Source organism: Bombus bifarius, unplaced genomic scaffold, assembly GCF_011952205.1.
Source record: "Bombus bifarius isolate JDL3187 unplaced genomic scaffold, Bbif_JDL3187 scf7180000008178, whole genome shotgun sequence".
Classification (NCBI taxonomy): domain Eukaryota; kingdom Metazoa; phylum Arthropoda; class Insecta; order Hymenoptera; family Apidae; genus Bombus; species Bombus bifarius.
In genome coordinates this window covers 903,812-928,295 of record NW_022884495.1, presented here as the reverse complement: position 1 = coordinate 928,295, position 24,484 = coordinate 903,812, and the positions used below count along the sequence as shown (strand labels likewise).

Below are 24,484 nucleotides of genomic sequence, written 5' to 3'. Positions count from 1 at the left end.
AATTTACAGTAGACTACCGATCTGTGCTGTTAAGTTTTCAGAACACAAGAAGAAACAAAATATATTTTTCCTATGTTTTTTAACAGACAATTTAAATGTACAGTCTGCAGTGCTTCTTGAATAGTATCGCTTCTGATCACTGTCATTTATACGCTTTGGTAAAATTCACATTAGACTACCGATCTGTGCTGTTTTGCGACCAAGTTTTCAGGACAGAAGAAGAAAGAAAAGACAATATAGTACAAAAATAGCGCTTTTAAGCAGCTTAAATTCAATTATAATTGGAATGTTAAAAATGTAAATCCGACAGAAAATATCGTATGGCTACGTCGTATCGTCGCGTAACGGTGCTTTTGCCAAAACCACTTTCCAATAGAAATTCCTTGTTTATTGAGAATATACATCTGTAATATATATTTTTATATACGTTATATATGTAAAGCTTAGGTAAAATTCACATTTTAAGCGATTACTTAAGATCGTCTGAAGCGTCCCTTCTTCTATAAACGGTAGCATATAAACGCGAAAACGAACAAAAATCCCTTCTTTGTTTCTATTGGAAATCTTCGCATCGTTTATCATTTCGAGTTTTTAAACATCAACGACCCCAGCACCTTTCGAAACTCGTCAAAGACAGTGGATAAAAAGGGAGATAGGAAGTTCCTTTACACGAAATAGACGATCTCGTCGATATCAAATATCCGAAACGACGTGATATCAAGGAACGAACCCTCTTCAGACAGAAAATCGTTCACCGGCAAGGAGAAACAATACCGTAACTTCTATTTGTCTGTTCTTGAGTGATTGAAAAACGTTTCGTCGATTTGTCGGACGATGCTCCACACGTTGTCTACGCGGAAATATGATGCATAAAGCAGAAGCCTGTACGAATCACAGGCAATTCACGCCATCGATCCTCTCGACTGAAAATACAGGCGAGATCTGCGCGTCGGATAACAGAGAAAATCGGCGATCTACTGTTTTTACGGCTGGTTTCAATTTGTCGTATGTGTAACTGTACACAGTCGGTCGTGAGAGGCGCACAAAGTTCGATAGGTGTACGTAGACTGACTTAACAATGAAACTAATGAAAATCTGCCTTCACGCAAAATTATTTACACTTACGCATCGCGATACAGTGGTTGTCAATGAAAGACAAACATATTTACAGGGCTGTGAAATTGTCAAGGAAATTGCAAAAGAGAAAAGAGAGAAAGAACGAAGAGAGAGAGAGAGAGAGTATCTGGTTAACCCATTGACCTACGATTTACGTTCGAGAATGCCCGTAATATTTACGTTTGGCTCGATCATCTACTACGGGCTATGCCCGTAATGTTTACGTTTGGCCCGTAGTTGTAGGTTAAGGTGTTAAGTAGGTAATTAGGCAATTAGGTAAAGATTTATGCAATAGATAATAGATGATAGGCGTGTATCATGGTTAGTAGTCAGGCAGATGATAGACATATAATACTGAAATAAGGGTAAAATAAGGTGTGTGTGTGTGTGTGAGTAGATGGATGTGTATGTAGATTTATAATAGGGGAAATAATTGTAAACCGAGTTCCTTTTGTGATCAGGAGACTGAACATAGATTATGCCTCTACTACTACCACTACTATAATACCATTACTACTACTATCGCTATTATTATTACTACAGTTAATGTACAAAAGAGCCTGCTTTCCATCCCAACTAATAGGAAGACAAAACTGTTGGGATAATGGAATTTTCGGACAATAGAACGATCACTTTTCTAATATGAAATCCCATTTATTCGAATACAGATTATGATTAATCGACGTATACTTTAAACATTTGTAAATCCCGTGTCTTTTGGTCGCATAATCGTTTCCACGTAAGTAACTGCATGGAGTTACATTCTTTTTACACTTCGAATCGTCGATGCTCCTTTTCGAATACTACGAATGCTTCGTCGTCAGAAGGAACTTCTCCATTACCATTATTTCGTTTGATATTTCCATTTGTATGAAGTCGTCTTTATTGCCGTTCTTATCGCTATGAAACCGTTTCAGGACATCGGTATATTTAAGGCTTTTCTACTGTCGCCAGAATCCGAGCAATTTACGCGCTTCGGATAATCTTCGATATCGTATTTTTGCTTCTTAACGTCCGTGACTGTGACTTCTCCAACGCCGTGTATTTTTGCCAGTTTCTCGTCGCGATTACACCACTTTCGAGATTTCTAATTACGCCGTATTTTGTTCCGATAATTAGAACGCCTACTAAATTCTCACAATCAGAATTCACTCGTTCGACTAAAAGAAACGATACGTTGTACACGAACGTTAGTAAAATATGTTCGGATAATAGAGAGTTCGAAGATCAAGGTATTCGAATAACGAGGGTTTGGATGAGAGGCAGCTCTACTGTACTAAAATTTCTAAAAGGAATTTAGCAAAATGAAGACGCTTATGTAAAAACAATTCTTGAAGTAAAATTACATCAGAAACGACAGGTCACTTCACAGTTGGTCGATGTAGTTATCTTTTGATCGTCCAGAAAATAGCAACGATTCTTACGTATAACTAAGCGGTGGCTCGCAAAGACATTCACTCGCACGATTACACTTGCAATAATTACACTTACACATTTTATGGGCGTATTACGTTATACGAAGCTTTTCGAAAGTTGGTTAACGCCGTAACGAGACGCGACAATCGGTCGTTCTTGAGCCATCCGTTCTCGATGAAACTTACTCTCATCGGGCAATTTTTCAGCGAAAGAGTCACAGGAAGCTGGCGATAACGGCAATCCTCTGGCACGAATCGTTTTCTGCGACGAAATCAAATTTCTTAGTCGCCTGTTATCCTTCCTTTCGTCTCTCGAGCATGATTCGCCATCGGCTGGAGCGCGATCATTTTTCACCCCGTAGCCTGGATCTTTCTTCGTCGATTCTTTTTCAGCCGAACGTAGAACCGCGAGGGAAACACGGAAAGCTTCAAAGGAACCGACTCGCGAACAAATATTTTCCCTTTGCCGCTGGCCTGAAATTCGTTCGAATTAATTGATCCGACTAACGATATCCTTTTGTCCTGAACGGAAAGCTTTCACGTGTACGCTGAACAAAGCGCAGCAGGAGCAGAAGGTCTGCTTTCGTAGGTTGTGTATCACGGTGCCGCAATTTTCAGCGAATTTCAAACCGATTCAGCTGACACTTTGTTACGTGTGTACGTTACGCGATGTAATTCGATAGGAATTGTTTGGCTGACTAGTTTTCCAACGCGAGTACAAAATATTAGACTGCGAGTTCATTAAACGACGTGAGACGATCTCTGCTCCTGAAGCATCGTTCCCAGGCGAACAGAGAAAAATTAGGCGAGAAAGCGTAGTGCGTAGTACGGCCATAAACGATAAAATACGAGAAACTGATCAAAGATTAAGCCGCCGTAAATAAGCTCGATGAGTGTTTCTGCATATCCAGGAGGAAGCCTCAGGAGGAGAAACAGGAGAAGAATGAAAATCCCTTGGCGAAACGCGACGATCGGATCTCGTGGCGTTCGAGTTCCCTGGACGAGCGGTGTAAGAAGAGCCACCAGAACACCTTAAACGTATTCATATTTATGCGAGGTCCGGTTTCCAACCTGCCTGCTGCATTTACGCACGACTTTGAGATGTAAATGGTAGGCGGAATTTGATTCGAGGGACATGGATCGTTAGGTTAACGCGATGGGAAGCACGCGATTAATTTTTCATGTTTCGCCCGCTTTCCACGTCCTGTCACCTACTTTCGCTATTCTACTTTTCTTTTCTTCTTCTTCTTTTTCTTCTTCTTCTTCTTTGACGTTATACGTGTCGCCGAGCCGGCTATGAATTCGATCGAAGCAACAGCGTCATAAATTTCGGCTCGCAGAAAAATTAATATGCATGCAAAGAGGAGGCTGCTGAGCCCTGTTATGGAAATTAATGTTAAGGGCTTAGCTCACGAGTGGCTGCTGCTTCTTCTGTACAAAGTTTCTCTAGGTGCTACGGCTATCTTTCAAGTTGCCGACGTGATTTATAGATCGCAAGGTACTTTCGATAGGTTGTAAGCTTTTACGCGGAACCGCAGTTCCGTGGAATTGCCCAAATGGAACATATCGCATCGGCAACTAAGTGATTGCGGATCTTGTCATTAGGTGGTAATGACAAAAGCCGCAATCACTTAGTTGCCAGGCCAACACGTAACGTATTCGATGTTCCGCTCGAAATATGGAATTTATCTATTTGCGCGGGAAGTTTATTGATTTTGTATGTTTAAATAACGCCGCTATATTTCTGATTAACAATATCCAACTGGAAGAACGCGCGCGGTCTTGTTCCATAGCTTCCTTTTTTCTCGTCTACAGCTTCGCGAAGCATTTTTGACGAGACTCTCGTCCTCTTTGTTAACGAGTTCCTCCATGTACTCTCACAAGCTTTTAAAGTACTTATCCAAGCTCTTGTCGTTGAATAATACATTGTACAGATTATTTCACGCAGTTCGACCGAGCTATAGTTTTCACGTTAATGTTAATTTAATTATTCGGTCGGCTAGTTTCGTTTCTATCTCTCTTCGTTTCCCTTTCGTATCAACCTGATTCTCTCGTGAGTATCTGCAAGCCTGTAAAAACTGTAACAAACTCACGAAGCAAAATATCATCTACAAAATGTTGATCTTAAAGTTGATAACTGATACTTGTCAAAGTAAAAGTAGTCGTTCAGATTATTCGATGCTTCGTGAATTTGAACGAACTATTCCTGCGAATAAAATTGAAATAATTCCACGCTGCTGAAACGAGAACAACGAGACGAGAGTAGAAACGATTCGTCGTTTGAAATTGTTCCTTTTAATCTTCGCTGGAGATAAAATTTCATCGAGCCAGGTACACGCGCGTAAACTTAATAGCAACGAATAACCCGCTATTAGCAATTTTGTTTTTTCAACTACCCTAATTTCCATATATATTCATATGTAGAATAAAAACTTCCTTCTGCTAGCATGAAAAATTAATTGTCCTAATAAAAACGAAATTTCCCATCCGCCCCAAGGGCGAACGTAGCGAATTATTTAATCGTTAACCTCCCCAGCCTCTGGTACTTCGTGCACCGCAAAATTGACCGCAATTATCAACGTCCACGAAACGTCTACTGTTAAGCTGTCCTATATACAGGAGATATGGTTGATATACAGGCATCCGCCAACCTGGAATGCAGCGTGGAGCCAATAGATTGTCCACAAGAACGGCCCAGTAATTAACGGCCGATTATCGTCGCTTAAGGATACCTTGTCATGGAATTAATTAAACGTTGCGGAAGTATTGAACGCGTAAATGAACGCCACGCCTGTAGACTCTAGATCGGCCCATTTCCGATGACCAGACTGCGGTTCTTTATGCAAATTCATATTTCTATGAACAAAATTTGAAATTGGAATTTACATTGAAATCACCTGTTAAATGTACGTTTTGTTTATTACGCGCAGTCGATGTATCGCGTTGTTTGGAAAGTGTCTTTCTTTCGCAAACGTGTTTTTCGCAACGGTGCACCTTCTGTGAAATGTCGCGGTGTTTATCTCAAGAAAACAAAACGGATCGTACGTAGTTCGACAAAAAAAAATATAAAAGAAACAACGTTGTGCGTCTATTATTTCCTCATAAAGCGAAAGAAACTTTTAAGACAACCTGATATTTTTAGACTTTCGGATTTTCGGATAAACGAACGAAATGTGTCTATTAACAAGAGTCGTTCAGATTTCAATATTTTTCTATCTTACGAAACTCTGAGAAAAAATACTATCGAGGGATATTTTGCTCTAGAATATTATTTCTAAGGTTTATCTCGAAGTTTTCTTTTCGCGAAACAACCTTTTCGTTTGTCGAACTCGCGACAACGTCGAATTTTCCGATATCCACTGCTTCGCGTATTTTTTTTTAATATTTGAAGATTAACTACAGGTTGGTCCGTAATTGTGGTGCAGGACGATTGTGCCACCAGTTAGAAACCATCCTGTATATAAAGAAGCGTCGTAAAGGAATGAGCAGAAAGCGAAATTTAGGCTAAGCGCGCTAAGCGATGACAGGCAAAGACGAAGCTACTTTATCGCACAAGACAAACTTTAAGCGAAAGTTTGGTAATCTGGTCGGGGAATCAATAAGCTACGTTATCTTTCACGTTCTTTGGAAATAATCCGTCGAATTGCCAATTATCTTTCTAATTAAATCTCGCAATTAGACAGCGCTAGCGGCTGGATTCGAGCGAGTTCGTCCGGAAAAACGAACGACGATCGGCCACGCGATTCTAGACACGCAATCTGATCTCGCTTCTCGACTCGTTAATCGGTTTCGCAGGTTGGAATTGTTGCGTTAAACCTGCAATTTGCAGAAGCTTCCGGTGCCAAACGTTAATGATCGCGCTAATTACACATGCAGATTGTAATCCTTGGCAACGCAGAGGTTCGAAGTTTCCGCACCAATGACATCGTTACATCGTTTACTCGTTGCGACGTAAAGTACAAGAATCGATTAAGACTTGTGTGAAGAGATATTATACTTGGAAGAAGCTTCGAAGAGATAAGAGAAATATTTCTTATCGCCAGATTGCTGATTCTTACGCAAATTCATATTTTTGACAGTACAACAGAAAAGGTAAAAACCGTACGTTCTGTGTATTTTTGCAATTTAAAATTTCGCCTGAACGCATAAAAATCTCTAATGTATCAAACTTTCGCGCTGTACAGCACGATGCTCTTCGCTAATGATCTGTACATCATCACCCGGTAATCTACTTATCGTATTCGAGTTAAAATCGAATTGCGCGATGAACATTCCTTACTGGATCGTTCTGTTTAAATTACCACGAATCAATATGCTTTTAGCGATTGCTATTAATCTCAGGATTTTAAATTAAAATAGCAATGAAATATTTACAATGCTGGTTCTCGTTGAAGCGATACCATCACGACGGATAATTTAATCCTATTTTGTTATTACGTGTGTTCTGAAAACGATACTCGAGCTTGTGCCGTGATAACCAAAGAACGTATCTGATGAAAGTCATCCGCCGACTCATCGGAAGTAATAGCTTTTTAGAGAGCAATATGAAAGTGGTAGGAAACAGGTGAAACAATAAGCTCGTAACTGGCTGAAAACGAGATATACGAGTTGCTGCGAGCAGACAGAGAAAAATATTATTTCATTTACTACGTGCAGAGCTGGATTCAATTTCCAGGCAACTTGTCCCTTGGTCGGTTCGCGTCGTTGCGTCGTCATCAATTACAGCATAAATTAGCAAAACAACAGGTCGACGAGACAGCCGTGCTAATATCAAAATCGCCGCTAATATATTCGGTACATTGTACGTGGCTGGCATGTCGTTGTTCGATTTACAATTAACCGTGCACCCTCGTGTTTCCTGTCGTCCGCGACGGACACGATAGTTTGGCCAGGATACACAGAATGTTCGCGCGAGATACCGAGACCCGACACTTTCGCTCGACATCCTGTCAGCTTTCAAATTGAAATTCGTCGGGAATGCCAACAATTTCTACGCCCGAAATCTAATTTTTATCGCGTGAAAAGAATCTGTCCAACTTCCCTCGCTAGGCTATTTTTCGTGGTTTTATCGTGCCAAGCGAACGTGACTTTTATCGTTGAAACGTAACTGTCGAGACAAAGTGGAGGAAAAGTCGAACGTATCGCGAACAATTGTCTAGAAAATAATTGCCTTAAACAATTGGCAGGTAACGATAGAACTACCGACAGTTAACACAAAGCTACTTCTACCGAGTTAAAATCACTGGTCTTTAAAAAATACACAATGATAGAATATTTGTTTATTTATCGATTTACTATCTTCTTACGAAAGGAATCCCACGTTACGTAGCACATTTTTGGTATTTTTAATGCATCTGGTATCACGATCCTTAAATAAGGGTTGTGACGCGTTTATAAAATATATCGCAAAGATTTTCACGCAATTATAGGAAATCCGATGTTGAGAAAATGCATAGAATGCGGAGAATGTGCAGAAAGGTATAGACATAGAAAAGCACAGTACTTCGTTTAGTATTTAGTAGATAAAATAATTCTCTATCGAGACAGCACTTTTTAAACGATATCGTAGAAAAAATATTTCTGACGCGCAGTGATCGCACGTGTCGAACGAATTAAGGAAAAAGATCGATCACGAATTTGAAAGGAGAAATATTTCGCAGCCAATTTCTACCGATTATCTTCGCGTAGACCTGGCAGTTTCTCGCGAGCGGTTAATTTCCATGCTGCGATAAACAATTACCGAACTGCCAAGCTTTGCACGTACGGCCATCATTATTTATTAGCCGCGCAATCAGTTGCATTTCATTAATTTGATACATGGCATAATCGTCCAACACGGTTACAAGCATAAGTCGGATTTACGAGCCGATTCAATTTGTTTAGAGCTTCCGTATTATATTACGAATTGCGTGTTCCACATGCTCGCATAACGCAACAGAGATTAATTTGCCGTAGGCTAACCTACGTTATTACAATGGACGCATCAAATTTAACGCTCTGGGAATAGATAATCGAACGAATATTTCTCATCGTACTCGTTACAGGCGCTGCTGTATCCGTAGCACTCGCATTTCTAGCCTAACTCATTCTCGTTTCCAAAGTTGTCGCGACGCAACAGCTGGTCGAAACGCGCGACTAGTCGTCGTGGCTTCTTTCGCAACATCTCCGTCTCGTGAAAGCTGAGACGCGATACGTGAAAACACGACGATTGTAGATGCTCCGGCCGAAGCTGTTGTTTTTCTTCTCGTTCAATGTTTCAGAGCCGCCGCAGCCGAAGCAAAGCACGTGCGAAGCGAACAGAACAGCCGTCGGAATGCGGACAAAGACAGATTTCTCGTCTCGACTTGGCGCACCGCGAATTCTCCACGAAATATTTTATTGTCATCGTTGCATGATTCAACGTGACCGCGACTTTGCGTTCCAGTCTGGCGGCTCTGTCGTTCGATCGACGCAAGGTTCCGCGCTCCATCCAATTCAACCGACGAGATTGAACGAGCGAGGCAGAGTGGCAGAGGGGGTTCTATTGCTCTCTGATTGGATCTTTCTTTGAATTTGTAATCTCTTGGCCTGAAATGACGAGTCTGACTCGTCATGGTAATTTGATCTCTCGGCCTGATACGAAGAGTCGAACTTGTCGTGGTAATACAATCGAGTCAATAACTCAGTTACACCGGCCGCGTAAACAGAATGCAAGCGAATAGAAAAGATATTTTCATTATGAACGCGAACTTACGTTCGATCGTCGTTTCTCGACCACCTGCGAATGCTTATCGTAACGAGGAACCAATTTACGTAAAAAGCAATTTATCGATACTTGGAAATTGTGTATGGAAAATAATATCAGGAAGATGTCCGCCCGTAGACGCTGTGCGAACTCGAACGTAGATCGCATTTTTCATTACATTTTCACACGTTTCGCAAGGTATGTGTTTCGACCACTCGCGGAGAGACGCGATCGCGAGGAAGCACGCCAACGGGAGTCGTAAATTCCCGTTACGATTAGATAATCGACGTCACGAAATGATCGATCCCCTATTTCGATTAGGATAATAGAGGTGGTTAATTGAATATGACACTGAGATAACAAGTTATAAATCGCAGTTTATTCCAACAACTTTGTGAAGAAGATAGTTACGCTGGTGCGTATGTATAAGATAAGTGAGTGACTGATCTTCGGGTGTAAACCCGGTCGAAGGATGTTGAATGTTTGAAAGATGGAAAATCAGCGAGGTTCGGTGACGGAGGCGGTGCTGTGGCGGAGGAAAGCTAAGGATGTGTCTAGCGCACGGGACCATCGGATTTGTTGGTGACGATTTTGGCTAAGACAGTGAGGGAAATAGGCTTTGTTGTTAATTGGTTATTTGCTATGGTGGTGGCTGAGGAAGGATGCTAACCGCTCTCGAGATAAAGTCGCTAGTGGGAGGCCTCATACGTGAGAAAAGGCGACTTTCCCGTGTCAACCCGTGGTGGACAATAAACTTTAGGAAACAATGCAGCGAAAGAATATCTGTTCGGTCTGAAGGACTTGCCCGCGGTATGTGGCCTGGTTTAGGTAGAGTGTTGCCCGACGCAACAGTATGTTCGCCATCGCTTCTTTATTGAATTATTTGTGACGTAATATTCAGTTAATGTAACAAATGCCTGCTTCAGCTCTATGTTTCCTTGCTTTATATCCGTTGAGAATTGTGGATCTTAGTCGCTGAAATGAAAGCAAAGGAACATTAAGGTTACACTTAGGATTCATATCAAAATAGTTTTAGATTTATTTGATAAAAGATATTCCAGGATCTTCGACGATGTACATTTGCACGCGTCTCAGCACTCTCTTCGTCTCACCATCTTTCATATCACACTGCCAATGGAACTGTCACATTCATCTGTTTTTCGAGGCGCCGTGCACACACGTACTTCCACACACTCATATTCACATACGTGTGTCACTACCACGCGGCCAATCTAGTCTAGCACACAAAATTATACATGTTTCAATAATATCCATAAAAATATGGGTTTGTATAAAAATCCGCAGTATACGAAGTATAAAATGACGAATTAACTTTAACTTGGAACGTCCGCTTTCTTCTTCTCTCTGCCTTTCGCCACAATTTTACGAGCTCCGTCTCTATCTATAGTTTCCTCCCGACGACGATAAGAGAATCGTTGTCGAAATATAGAAGAGCGAAAAATGCTCAGAACGCGCAACGATGCTCCAAGACATTATTCCTTGACAATATTTTAAAACGCTGTAACACGGCGTGTCGCGCTGCTAAATCTATTGAACCGTTAGTCGATGTATAAAATGCGACAGCGTCGAAACAAACGCCACGTTAAAAATTAATGGAATCGGACAGTCTGCGACGTATTCCGTGGCACGGCTGATTTTCTGGCAAAACGGACGAGGAAGAAAGAAAGAAATTCTTCTGATAAAATATTTCGCGCCAAGTGCGTTTCCAACATTCATATGGTTAACGAGAAAGTCACGATCGAAATTATACGGGAAGATGAAAATCACGATTATTATAGTCATTTAGAAGTAGAGTTTCATTTTTTTAAGCAGAAATTCGTGACGCGAATTTTTCCTCGTTTCTATTATTCGATTCTAAAGTTCATCGTGTGGGCGAATTTCATACAAATTTACGAAGAATTAAATTTTCTACTTTTCAATTGTTGGGCTGGCGACTAAACGATTGCGGGTTTTGTCATTAGGTCGTATTGACAAAATCCGCGATCACTTTGTTGGAATACAACGATATTAATCGCATACAGATGAGATGATTGATCGAACGGATTCTTCCCTTCGTTGCCCAGCGATATCCCCACTAGCGTGTGTTCGTGAGATGTACCGCGGCGGTTAGCGCGTGCATGCTCTTTCGAGAATTCGGCGGAAGAAGCGTAAAGATATGGATGGAACATTGGGCACGTTGGTGTGACGCCTTGACGGCACAGCGCTTTGTATCGAGAAGCTACTAGAAGGTTCCGTGGCACATGTGACGCCACACAGTCATCTATCATACTCAGATCACACTCTTTACTGCATAGAGAGTGGGGTTCAAAACCTTTTCAAGGGCCATGGGTCACTAAGTCAGTCAGTCTGAGAATAACTAGCCAACTGTCTACATTCCACGAGGCTCACTTATATTTCCTGTAATAATTGTTTAATAAATATCACATGATATTATTTCAACACAAACATCGTGTCTTCCACAGATTATTAATCTTAATTCCGAGATTAAACTCTAACACACTTAGTTGCCAATAGTTACAAATTAACTGGAGATCGCTGCGAATTCTCGTGTAATTAATAGATTGAAAAACCAGCTCGCATAATTACGTAATACGAGCAGTACCAATGTGCAAGCGGTATTATGCGACTGCAAGAGGTTTGGTAATGTTCGACGAGAAGAAACGAGAAGGCAGGAGAATGGCGTGTCTGACTACGTACGCGCCAGTTCCACTTACTGTCGTTCCACTTACAGACGTTTCGCTAGCTGTTGCAAGTAGCTTCGGTCCGAACTCTGATCGATGAAACTCGCAGAATCTTTTCCTAATCATTTTCAAGCGTCAATTTCGCCAAGATTCCACAATTCCACAATGTTTCGAAATGATCTATATACTATATACACAGTGTGCTGCGAATTCTCGACTAAGGAGCAACCGGTCATCAGGTCAAACCGATCGATCGATATCGCGTACCTCGAATGAATTAACGCTCAAGGTGGAGGAGGTTTAATAGATCGAGTGTTATAGTAATCTGGCACTGTATTTGCACTTGTTGTATAAAAGTAAAGTGTCATGTTACGAACACGGCGATGGTAAGATCTTGTTGAGAGTGAGAAGAATTTCACCCGCACGGTACGATGTCTGATAATGAACTGTCCTCCTACGTTGCTGACTCTCCCTACCAGCCGTTAGGTTTCGTCTATCCATCGTGCCCTTCCGACTGGTCTTTTCCCGGAGTTTTTTACCTGAACTCTGAGTCATTAGGTTTACAGTTCGGAGAGCGTAATTCGGAATTTCCTAAAGAAGGGAATAGGCCTGTCCGTGCCATAAACGGACGACCACTCAAAATTCCGAACACAGTGAGAGTGACATCTGAATAAACGCTGAGAAAGAAAATTTACGTAATAGCTGTAGTAACTTATGGATCTTAGAGTAAGGACAAGTAATGATGTTTTATTTAGAGTTTAGTGTAGTTTAATAAGCGATACTCAATAACAAAAGGACCGATTACAATGTCGTCGTACGTCTTATTATCATACTATCCCGCTCCTCCACTTATACTCTCTGACTTCTCGATTCACACTCCGTGACCTCTCAACTCACACTGCGCTTCTCAACTAACATTCTGGCCGTTCTAGCATCCCTTTGTCTTTTCCTAGGCCCAGCACACACGTGTTCCGCAGGCCAGGGTCACGTAGGCCTTTTCTACGAAACTATGCACTTGAAAAGACCGATGACACATTGATAGACCCGACGGCGCCTCGACTCTCGCGACATTGTTCATGGTTACCTCGATGTTTCTTAGGCCCTTTTCCCCGATATTACACAGCCATTACGCGTATGTTGAATAAATTAAAAATCGATCGAAAGGGTATCAAGCGCAAATTAATAGTAAACACATAGATAAGAGAATATTACTCGAACCATATTTCTGAATCTGACCGTGACTCTATAGGAAAGAAAGAAAGAAGAAAACCCCTTTCTTCGTTGCGACGTTGAAACGATAAAACGATGGAAATATTCAGAACCAGCTAATAATTGTTATCGCGATTTAAACGAATAACGCGTATCGTCCAACCGTTAACTGGTCCGATTTAACCTACCATTTCTTGTAACAACGATCCGTCTGACGACGATCGATCGTCAGACGTTTGTATCCGAAACCGTGCAGAAACTGAGAACGAGATACGTATGCGGGGCATTGTTAAAACATTCAGTCGAAACAAGCTGGCAAGTGAGTGAAAAATGGCGACTCGGGGGATCGAGGGTGCTACAAATTGGCCACTTACGTTTCCGACAATTCCGCTGGCATTACTCTCCCCGAACGTGTACGGCAATTTCGGCCAAGCTGGACGGATGTGCACGTTCGTCTCACGTTCCTTGCTGTTTTCCACACCGAAAACGCGATCCCCATCGCAACCACCGTTTTCTTATCCGACTTTAATCGACCTGGCCCCCCCGCGATCCGAGCTTCTCCAATCGTTGGACAATTAATGGCTCCCAGTCGAGTCGTTCGTGGTTGCAATTTGCGAGGCAGAACGACGAAATCGAAACCGTGCATTTAGAAATTGATCGTAACAGCTTGCAGCGATTGTAGTTACCGCTCGGTCCGTTCGGACGCAAGCCACTTTGATTACTTCGCGTTTGTTAGGACAGTTGCGATGTTTATCTTCGCGGAGTCTCCAAGTCGCACGATTATGGCTGACGGTACGTGAACTTAGTGAAAAATCGTACGTAGCAGGTTGTTTCTTTGTTCCTTAAGAGCTTCCTTCGTTTTACAAGGAAGTAATAGACGCACGATAGTTTTTGTTTTATATTATTTTATTGGATTGTTTATTTTATTGAATAACGTCCTGTCGATCATGTACTTCAGCTGTGTCCGGAACTAGCCACGTTCAAGTATGCTCGATGAATTTTCAAACTCGATTGCCTCGAAAAGAAAGCATCGTACGAACAAAATTTTATTAATTTGTATTTTCTTATGTTTTCGCAAAGAATCCTTACGCCCTGTACAAGCTCGCGTTAGGTTGTCCGGAAAGTTTCTTTCGTTTTATGAGGAAATAATAGACGCACTACGTTTTTTGTTTTATATTATTTCGTCGAATTACGTACGATCCATCTTTGTCTGTTGAGATAAACACCGCGACATTTCACACACTTGGTTTCACGTTTGTACGAAGGTGCACTGTTGTAGAAAACACGTTTGCGAAAGAAAGACACTTGCCGGACAACCTAATACGCGTTATTCAGCTGCACCCTGTACAACGCGAATGTTAGGAACGTCGACGAGTGTCGGGGAAATTTTTCAGATTTTTTTAATCACCTAACATGGTACAAAAACTAGACAAAAATGGCTCGGTTCGCAGAGTACAAAAAGATACGTTTACCTGCGGAGAGTTGAGGCTATAAGTTCGTCCCAGTTGCGTGATACACCCTGTTTAGAAGCAACTTTTCTCCTCGAGGAAGATCGAAAGAATAAATTCCAGCGTGCTTGGTCCCCAGATGCAAACTCTGAACATCAGTTTCCAAGCAATTCGCGGATTGTTAGCTCACAGGTGATCGCTTTTCTCGCGCGATAGGTGGAAAACCCGAAGGCCGTTTTTCATTCAGCGGCCTTTCTTATGCATAATGGATCAACTCTCAGGAAGGATCGCGAGAAAAGTATAATTGTCGGCGAGATTGCTCGCGAGGAAAATGGGGTCTAATACCGTTTAAAATTATCTATTCTCGAAAGTAGAAACCAGGAGATTCGTCGTCAGCTGCAAATCGTGCATTGGCAGATAATTGGTGAAACGTGCGAGTAATTGTTCCGCTTTCTTTGCTTGTGGAAGTTCTCGTTGCAGAGTCGCATACGTGTACGTCGCGTTGGAAGGTTAGAAAAATTGTCAAAATTATCTGAAAGACAAATTTAGTATTATTTAATTTAATTTAATATTTAATATTAATTGCAAATTTTGCTCGACTTTAGCACGTGTCTTGAACACGTGTCCTACATTCAAATGTTACTATTCTTTGTTATTATTACTCATAGTATAAAAGATATGCATGAGATTTTGCTAAGTAATAATCAAAAGAACCTGTTTTACGTATACAACATTTATGTATACGGTTATGTATGTGTACATTTTGAGCAAAATTTTGCCAATGATAGAAGAATATTTCTTGGATGATAGGATTGGGACAAAATTTGCTTGTGTAGAATTTATATTTTCATTAGGTTATTACAGTATACTAATTACTTTGTAAATTGTTAAACATTCATGCAATGTTCTCTGTCAAATATTTTTTTATTTTAGCATATGTATACATATATATTTTATATTTTTATTATAATGCATGACGCAAAACATAAATTCTACGCTACACGAATTCCGTATCGTACAAGATTTATGATTCATAGATAATACGAAAACATGTTATTTATTGCAAAAGATAGTACGGTTGCTATTGTAATTCTTCATAGCATTATGCAAAATATATCGCGTACAAAATGCAAACAAATTCATATTTATATATTCACCAATATATTATTAAAAATTTATGAATTTCTTGTTAAATGTGCATTTACCAATCTATATTTATCGACAGCAATATTTCACAGCGAAATACAGATATTTTAAACCGTAGTTTTATGTTGGAATTAATTTCAAACTTAGCAAATATCATCGATCTTGGTTGTTTAATCGGATTTAACATTATCGTTGTATTTCAAATTTAATGATAAACCTAGTGCGAAATACGTAGAAATCGTTACTTCGTCTAAAATAGCACTGCTTTTTAAAGTTCTAAAACTAATTAACAGTCTGTTATATTCTGCGAAAATTAGACTCGTTCGTCGTATTTGAGATCATTATTTAAGCATAATCGACGCTATCTTTAATATTTCAATTTCATTAATGAAAATTAACATTCATTGACGTCAATGTGTATCATTTAATTCCAATATTTATGTACGCGTCATCCTGAAACGTGACGTGGATAGAGCAAGAGATAGTAGCGAAGCTAGCACATAGCCAAGAAATCAGTGACAAGTGAAAATTGGTCGGCATTTCCGCGTTCCAAGTTCCGCCCACATTGTCCTGTCTAACAACAGATTCGCCGTGTAAAACTTTGTCAAAGATCTGGACCTAACAGTTGCCCGGCTGTCAAAGCCATTGATTACGTGCAGCATACTGTGAGTTTATACGTCGATATCTATCGAGGACGAACGAGTAGGAAGACGCGCAAGTACGTGCTGTATGTACGAGAGTTAAAAGTTGGTTTATATAATTATAGCTTCTAAATGTAACGATAACAGGATGAAACGAAAGCGGAAAATAAAGGGGAAGCAAGGAAATCAGAGGAGAAATGCTCTACAAACAATTTTACGTGGAATGTTACTTCTATTCGACGCTATAAATCAGAGGGATCCAATTATTCCGCATAAAACTCGTTCAACATCGTTAACCACGTCTCTGCATCCTCCTGCGCATTCTTCCGTTAATTAAAATTATTTTCGACAGCCTGACATTTTTCAATTATCCTACACCTCCACTTTCAATTTATCTGGAAAAAAAAATACAGAACGAAAAGGGAAGGAAGAAAAGAACAAAGGGAAAGAAACAAAAGAACAAGCTTCCAGCCGAGCTGTCTATAAAAATGAACTTTAAATCGTTACTCGTCGGTGTCTTTCTCTCTGTTTCAATTTACCCAGATTCGCCAAGTGTAAAGATGAGAGACGAAACGATTCGATCGCGTCAGAGGCGCCTATGCACGTGCACAGACACCGGCATTAATATTCGGACACGGGGCCATCTCCGTAGAGTGATATTTTTAAGATTTCGATATCTCGTCGAATGTTCTCAGAACGCAAGAAAAATGGCTGCAATGCAGCAGAAACGTGAGTGGAATATTTCAGGAATTTGTGAGTTACACTCGGCGTTCGATTAAATTTCACTTAATTACGATATTATGCAGATCGTGAAAGTTCCTGGAATCGAACGTTTCCAGCAGCTAATCCAAACAAAGTGTTCGTACATTAGATATTCTAATTCTAAATTATTCGGATGACCTAGATGGGAACAGGCTGGCAACAAATCATCGTTATTTTTTTCAATTAGAAGAGGTTTCAATTTAGAACGGTGCGCGAAAAGTTTCAAGCTTTTAGAAAGCTTTCGAGTAATCTAGAAAATATATTCATCTAAATCTACTTTTAGATCGTTGATAAGACCGCACCATTGAAACTCGAACAAACGGAGTCCGATATTTTCGAGGTACACGATCTTCAATGAAATCTTATACGTGTTTTTTGAAATACACTAGTCGATGCCATACGTCATTCGCTATACTAAGTTATTAAACTATCTTCTTAACAAAGAGGCAATAGTTTACACACGCTTTAACTACCATATTATCAAGTAGAACTCAATTTTGCACATCGGTCGTTCCAACTTCTGTTTCAACGAAGCCAGTTCTTTTCTTTTTTTTTTTTTTTCTTTTTCTATCAAACTGTACGTTTCACTTTGAAAGTTCGCTGAAATTTTCGAGAATCACGCGAAGATTAAACGATATACCCGAACCTAATTAATTAATACGCGAACTAACTACACCGATAGATAAGACAATGGTGTGCCCGGCTACTTCTCGCAACCACGCGCTAGTTTCTCATGCAACCGAACGCTTACCTCTGACCAACGTAAGAATCCCGAGAGGCATCACGAGCACAGCGACCAACAGATCCGTGATCGCCAGGCTCATCAGGAAGTAATTGGTGACGTTTTGAAGCCGCCTTTCCCTGGCGATAGCCAGGCAGACCAAAATATTGCCAGCAGCGGTGCCCAGGACCAAGACCAGGGCTAACATAGCCCACCAATTATTCAGACCGTCGACGTCGACGTCCAGACCTGTTCCGTTCACCGGTTCACCGTCCACGTCGGTGTCGTTGAGTACTCCAGGCACGGCGAATCGGGAACCTTCGCAGAGCACGCCGCTGTCGTTGGCGAACAGCAGAAGATCCTCGTAGCAGGTATCGACCACGGCCTCGTAAGGATCCGCGCGACCGATCGTTGGCGTCGACGAGCCGATCATCGCTGAAAACGGCTGATCTAGGAATTTCTTGCCTCTACTTGCTGCACGACACCGCTGGCATCTGCGACCGCGTCTTCCTGCTTCTCCGTCTTCTTTGGCTAATCCATCGGATCGTGCACGTGCTGATTTCTCTAGAGGGATGTTTGTTTTCTTTCGTTAGTCTTCGCGAATTTTCAACGTCGTCTCTATCTCTAGTTTTTGAATAAATCTATGAAAATCGATGCGTTCTTCTTGGATCACCATTTTCTGCGGATGGTGACGACTCGGTTTTCAAGTTGATCGTGATATCGGTTCGGTCGTAACAGGTAGAACCTCGATGCACGTTTATTTATGAATTACTATTAGCCGATCGTCGCGCGTTTTATGGGAGATTTGACGGTGCAGAAATGTACGCGCGTAGCATGGACAGATAGAAGAGATATTGGAACGTAGACGCCATTTCGTCGTTTTATTTTCGAAACAAACGAACAGTTACTACGAAGCGAGGATTTTAGTTAGATTTTCTAACAACGAGCGAAAGGTTCCATCGATGATTTCGTTAATTGCGTGCATTTTCGACCTGGTTTTATCCTGGCATTATCGAGGTTCTAGCGTAAATGGAGAGGAAGGAGAGATTTCAAGCAAAGTGCAACATTTCAATTACTCGGACTGTTTAACTTAATGTTAATAATCGACCGTTCTTTTGATAATTGCGTAAGGTATTAAATCTGCGAGGAAATTTCATTGCTTTTCACGCTGTTGTGCTTATGTTTCTATATATTCGTTGTCTATACTAATTCGTAATATAGTGAGCGTTATTGTGCTCGTACGTCTATGCTCTCTATGTATAATAATTTAAATACCAATATGAATCTATACGAATTTAAATGAATCATCTTCTATGTAATTTATCGATCTTTTTCCATATAAATTCGTCGTTTTTATTCTTCGTTGAGATTACGTCGTCTTCGACTTTGATATATTTTTCGTCTGCAGAGCGTAGCAGCGAATCGAAGTGGATTGTAATCAGAAGAGAAGGTTAACTGTCTTCGAGAAGAGAACAGAGACGATAAATCATAGCGAAAGATACTAAGAGTATTACAAGGAAATTACAATAAAATTAAGATTCTCATACAACGAGTTCCATGTAGCTGGTGTTTCTTTCTGCTGGTAACGTTTCCTTCTTTTTCTTTTTAATTGACAGTTTACATTTTCACGCGAAATGTGTCATCTATTTATTTCATCGTCGATACACAATTATCATCGATATGTATTTTACTTTTAGATTATAAATAGTTGATTGATATGTCACGTGAATTCCATGCAATTAATACTATGATATCATCGTTATACTGCGTAATATCACTAAGGTAAACTGACATATTTTGTTGTGTCGCTCTATTATCCGCGACTGTAACCATATTAAACAATTAATATTATCAAACAAAACAAAATCCCCCATTATCTCACATCTGCATCTCATATTGTTTTACTCTCAAGCGTTGACTCGCTATCGCACGACCGGATAAACATAAGGATACTTGTTATCGAAATTGATCATTTTCTAGCAACGTTAAAAAATATGTTCGCCAATTATTCCTGACACACGGTACAAATATTCACCTCTACCTACAAAATAGCGTTTGAATTTTTAAATTTCATCCATTTGTTACCAAGTTACGATTATGCGAAGTTAACGATTTCCGATTTTGCTCTCTTCGTACGTCGACTGCATTTTTCCAACTTTCCGATCGTGTTGCCGATAAAAAAAGATTGTATTTTCATAATTTCTTGGAACCTACGGAACAACCGTCCTACAAATATTTATGCAACCTGAGCCATGCAAAACCGTCTTCTACCATCCATCAAAATTTTGTCACCTATTTATGGGATACGTACATCATAATTATCAAACATACTTAGCCAAGTAGTATTTCGATTCGATTTAAAATATGCCTAAAATGCGATAAAACGGTGGAACTCTTTTCAACGAGATAAACATTGCTCGTATAGATATCGCTGGCAGCTAAATTAAAGCAGCTTCGATGCTTAATTGCGGGTTAAATGTCGCGTTAACGCTAGTCCTCGACGAGTTAATTTGACGGGCGTCTAGTTGCAGCAACATTTCCGAATACGCGTAATCGAGCGTACAGTCGGATAAATTGGCGCAGAATCCTGTTGTCACGATACGACATCGTATCGTTTGCTTTTGCAGAAACTTCGCGTGGATCGAATACCGAGCCACCAATATAAATTCAAATAGGATAGCGGCAAGTCATCAGAGACAACAAGCTTGCCCGTAGTGGAACTACTCGCGAAAACGCGATTGATTCCCGTTTCCATTTTCCGATCGCGCGGCTCCGATCGTCGCCGGTGTGACAATGTCGCTCTGACCGACCAAACTTTCATCGTCCAGTCCTCCTTTTGCTTGTCTATCGATCCGTCAAACACATCCAACCGTTTGCCAGAGAACTCACTTTCCAACTCGTTGAAATATTTACGTCCAGTCGTTTCGTCCAGATCGCTCCATTTCTCGTACGATCTTCCTTAAAATTGTAGCCAACGAATTGTCTCTCGTAATTGAAATGCACGACGTTGAAACGAAATTTGTCGATACGCGGGGGTATGGCGCTACGAAAGGCACAGGTTTCCATCGTCTTACAACGAGACGAATCGTTTTACCGAAATTCCAAACGTACCACGAACGAGAATTATTCCGTCGTTTCTGACAGCGCCACTGTGTCTAGTCGTTTCGCGTAAAATTTCGCCGAGGTCTCGCTCGCCACACAATAGCAACAACGGACTTGACGTGTTTCGGGTGTAAAAGGAAAATTTCCTTTGGTTTCGCCGCGGCGTTTTACGAAACAAAGTTACGTACGAAGCGCCATATCGCTGCAAGTAGCTCGTATTCAAGCGAAACGAGAATATTCAACGAGTAGGTTACCGGGGCAAATTGATACAGGCCCAGGTTCATACGGATAGAAATTATCTCGATACACTGCGCGTACCATGTACTCGATTATGTCGAATTCCGCTTATCGAATACTTACTACCACACGGTGTGTACATTTCATTTTCATCCAGTTGTATACGCAATGTCGAAATAATTATTCTCTGGATCAACGTGCCCCGTGTATCAACTCGCCTAGGTCTCGCTAAACTTGATCGATCATTTTCCTTGTTCTCAGCTCGTTTCGCGATATAGAGCTCGTCTATAGTCTCGAACGAGGCTACTGAGAAACTATTTTATTACTTCAACGTCTCGTAGATTTCCGATACAAGTACTTGTAACATACCACTCGTGGATATTCCTGCGTCGAACTTGGTTTCTAGGACGCAAATTTCCTAGAAACGTTTACTTTGTAATCGAAGAATCTGCCGAAGCATTTAAAATAAATTACACTCTGTAACTGATGATTTATAGCGCAAGGAGTTCATTTTTGTCACAGGTTCTACCGCTTTGTAGTATATTAGAATGTAGAATTGTAGCAATTGGCGATAAATTGATTTCCATCAACTGACGTCCCATTCAAAATCACTCTAATCGCGAAAGACGTTTTCGACTTGTTCGAAAATCTAAAATTCTGTTCCTATCGATGAGCTTGTAATACATTTTTATGGCAAGCCAATGAACACACTTTCTTCTTTTGTTTCTCAATGAACTTACGTTTTCATACGTACGATCGATGCTAAGAAACATCGTTCCTTTCGTAGCACCCGTCCCCTGTGAGGAAGATTTCAGTGAAAAACGACACCCAAAACGCGCCATTTTTCGCTTTAAATTTATTTCGAAAACTATGCAACCAGTAGGAAAGCTGGCCGTAGGACGCGATGGAACGTACGTTTCTAAGGAGAGCGTAGAAAGAACTGAAAAATCGCGTTTTGTTTCTCGTACGAGAAAGCGAAACGGTTTGGTAAAACACGCGACGGTGACAGTGTGACGTACGTATGCAGCGACGATGTACGACACTGTGCTGGAAACATAGCAATTTACAGATTCGTTTCGAGCGCGTAAAAATCTACGAGATTCATCGATCAGAGATCGAAAGAAAGTTAAAATTCGAGATGATAGTGGCGTAAGCCAGTCCACTGTTAGTCTTCATGAAATAATGTTTCGCGTTTATCGCTATAAAATATCGAAATTTACTTCGATACCATGTGTATGTCGATTCTTATCAGAAATAAATTTCGAAACTGGCCAGTTTATTTTCCCTCTCTCTCTCTCTCTCTCTCCAGGTTTCTATACATCTTGATTCGTGCAATCAAAGATTCCTCGCTATTTCCAATTTCGGTTATATTCCTAGTTTCTCTCAGTTAATTGTTTATACCTAATATTCTTCTAAACAATTTTTCCATTCTATCGAATCGTTCTTGGCGTTCGTGATGCATCTCTCATAATTATGGCTGTTATAAAGATCTGTACGAGTTATTAAAGCAGTGCACCTCCATCGATTTCCGTGTAATCGGCTTACGTGGAAGCGAATTGACGTCAATACTTGCGGAAAAACGAAATCGATATCGACCCGTTAAGAGAGCAAAACGTTGTCTGGACGGGGAAACTTTCGGCTCTATCGATGCACGCGCTGAGAACGTTCGTTGGCAGCGTGCTATCAACCCAACGTTTTCCGATTGCCGGCCGGAAAAGCCATAGATCCATCCGCAGAAAGGGTTATCCTTCATTGCCACGAGCAGACTCTCGGCTGCATCAGCCGACCTACGTGGTTATACAGGGCGGCCCGTTATTGATTGTACCAGAGGCCGAAGAACATGATTCTTTGGGAAAAAGGAAAACGAAATTGCTGGAGAATCTAAAACAAAATTCTTTTTCCACGTAGTCTCCGCTCTTCTGCTTCATCTGTCAAATGCATGGACGTTTGTTTCGGAATTAACGTGGTATCTGATCCGCTTACGTTCGAAAGGACGTCGAAAATCTGAAATGAAATTCGAAGACGTAAAACACCTTCTCCGACAGATCTTTGACTATTTTTTTTCTAATTTTATCGAATATATCGGTGTTCTTTTATTTTTTCTTTTTTAACTCTAATCGAAGCGAAGAAAACGACAGGCATATCAACATCATCGAGATCTATCTATCGTAAAGGTAATTTAAACGGCTACTATGACTGATAGAAATATAATAATTCGAGCGTTCGATTTTCACGATCGAACGATTGATCGGAAAGCGTCGCAGTTCGTTTCCTAGCGTACGAAAAACACGAAACCCAACGTTGTAACGATGCTCGTTCTCTTCCGAAATGACGTGCATCGGTGGAATTTTCTCCGGGCGGTTTTGTGTTACGGATCAGAATAAACGAGTTCAATTTATTATCATCTCGGCAGAGAAACGAGGCACAGCTCGGTCGGATTAATTTATTAGCGGGCAATGTGGAGTTTGAATATTCACGAGTAGCAGGACGAAAAACTCTGGAGCCTTGTGGCTCGAGATAACCCGATATCTCGACCCGGTGCAATCGGTCGCCCGCAGGGCAATTCAAATTAAATCGTAACAGTTGTGCTGCTGGAAAGCCGACAAGGAAACCTTCGTTAACGCGAGCAAACGACGATTACAAGTGTTTGACGATTTATTAATAGACGAGTGGCAGCTGGATAGCTAGAGCTTTGTCACGAAAGTAGCATTTTCTGTGATACGCTGCTATAACGCAAGGAGGGAGAGGAGAAAGAGAGGCGTAGACAAATTTCTGAAGGGAAGGTACGAAAGATAACGAGAGATTTCTCATGGTTGGATTGAACATTAAGAACAAAATCGTCGAAGTGGTCACCGCTTCTAAGAAAACTCCACATCTGGTCTTTTTAGTTTTCTCGAGCACCGAAGCCATCGACAGCGTATAGACGAAGGACTGCGACGAAGGCAGACCATAAACAGTAGACAGGCGACGTTGACTTCGGGCTTTTCAGTTACTGGGTAACACAGTTAGCGTGCGGATCTGGATCAGCCCAAATTGTATTCTTACTTATAATTACACTTCTATTTAAATATATTTTCTACCTTACAATTTATCCACGAGTTTCTCTGTTAAAACGTCAAATAACAAAAATCAATATTTTATTGATAGTAAAATTGAACACACGTTCGTGGTATGGCTGTATGTTTAAGGAGCGAAAGACGATCTTCTATAATAGGAAACTAAATTTTACTTTGATAGAACGATTCTTTCATTTCCAAGAGA

At 40.8% G+C, this 24,484-nt stretch overlaps 1 protein-coding gene and 1 long non-coding RNA gene across 2 annotated transcripts in view; one reads left to right on the top strand and one right to left on the bottom strand.

Moving 5' to 3' along the window:
- LOC117209475 (5-hydroxytryptamine receptor 1A) overlaps positions 1 to 18,317 on the bottom strand; it is a 112,194-nt gene extending 93,877 nt beyond the window's left edge. Inside the window, exon 1 of the mRNA XM_033451560.1 lies at positions 17,915 to 18,317. Within this exon, the coding sequence (XP_033307451.1) occupies positions 17,915 to 18,317 (403 nt within the window). The remainder of the gene's footprint in view (positions 1 to 17,914) is intronic.
- On the top strand, positions 16,361 to 16,753 carry LOC117209487. The gene is made up of 2 exons (XR_004487922.1): positions 16,361 to 16,478; positions 16,549 to 16,753. It is a non-coding gene; the product is annotated as an uncharacterized LOC117209487 (long non-coding RNA).
- Positions 18,318 to 24,484: the final 6,167 nt, after the last annotated feature.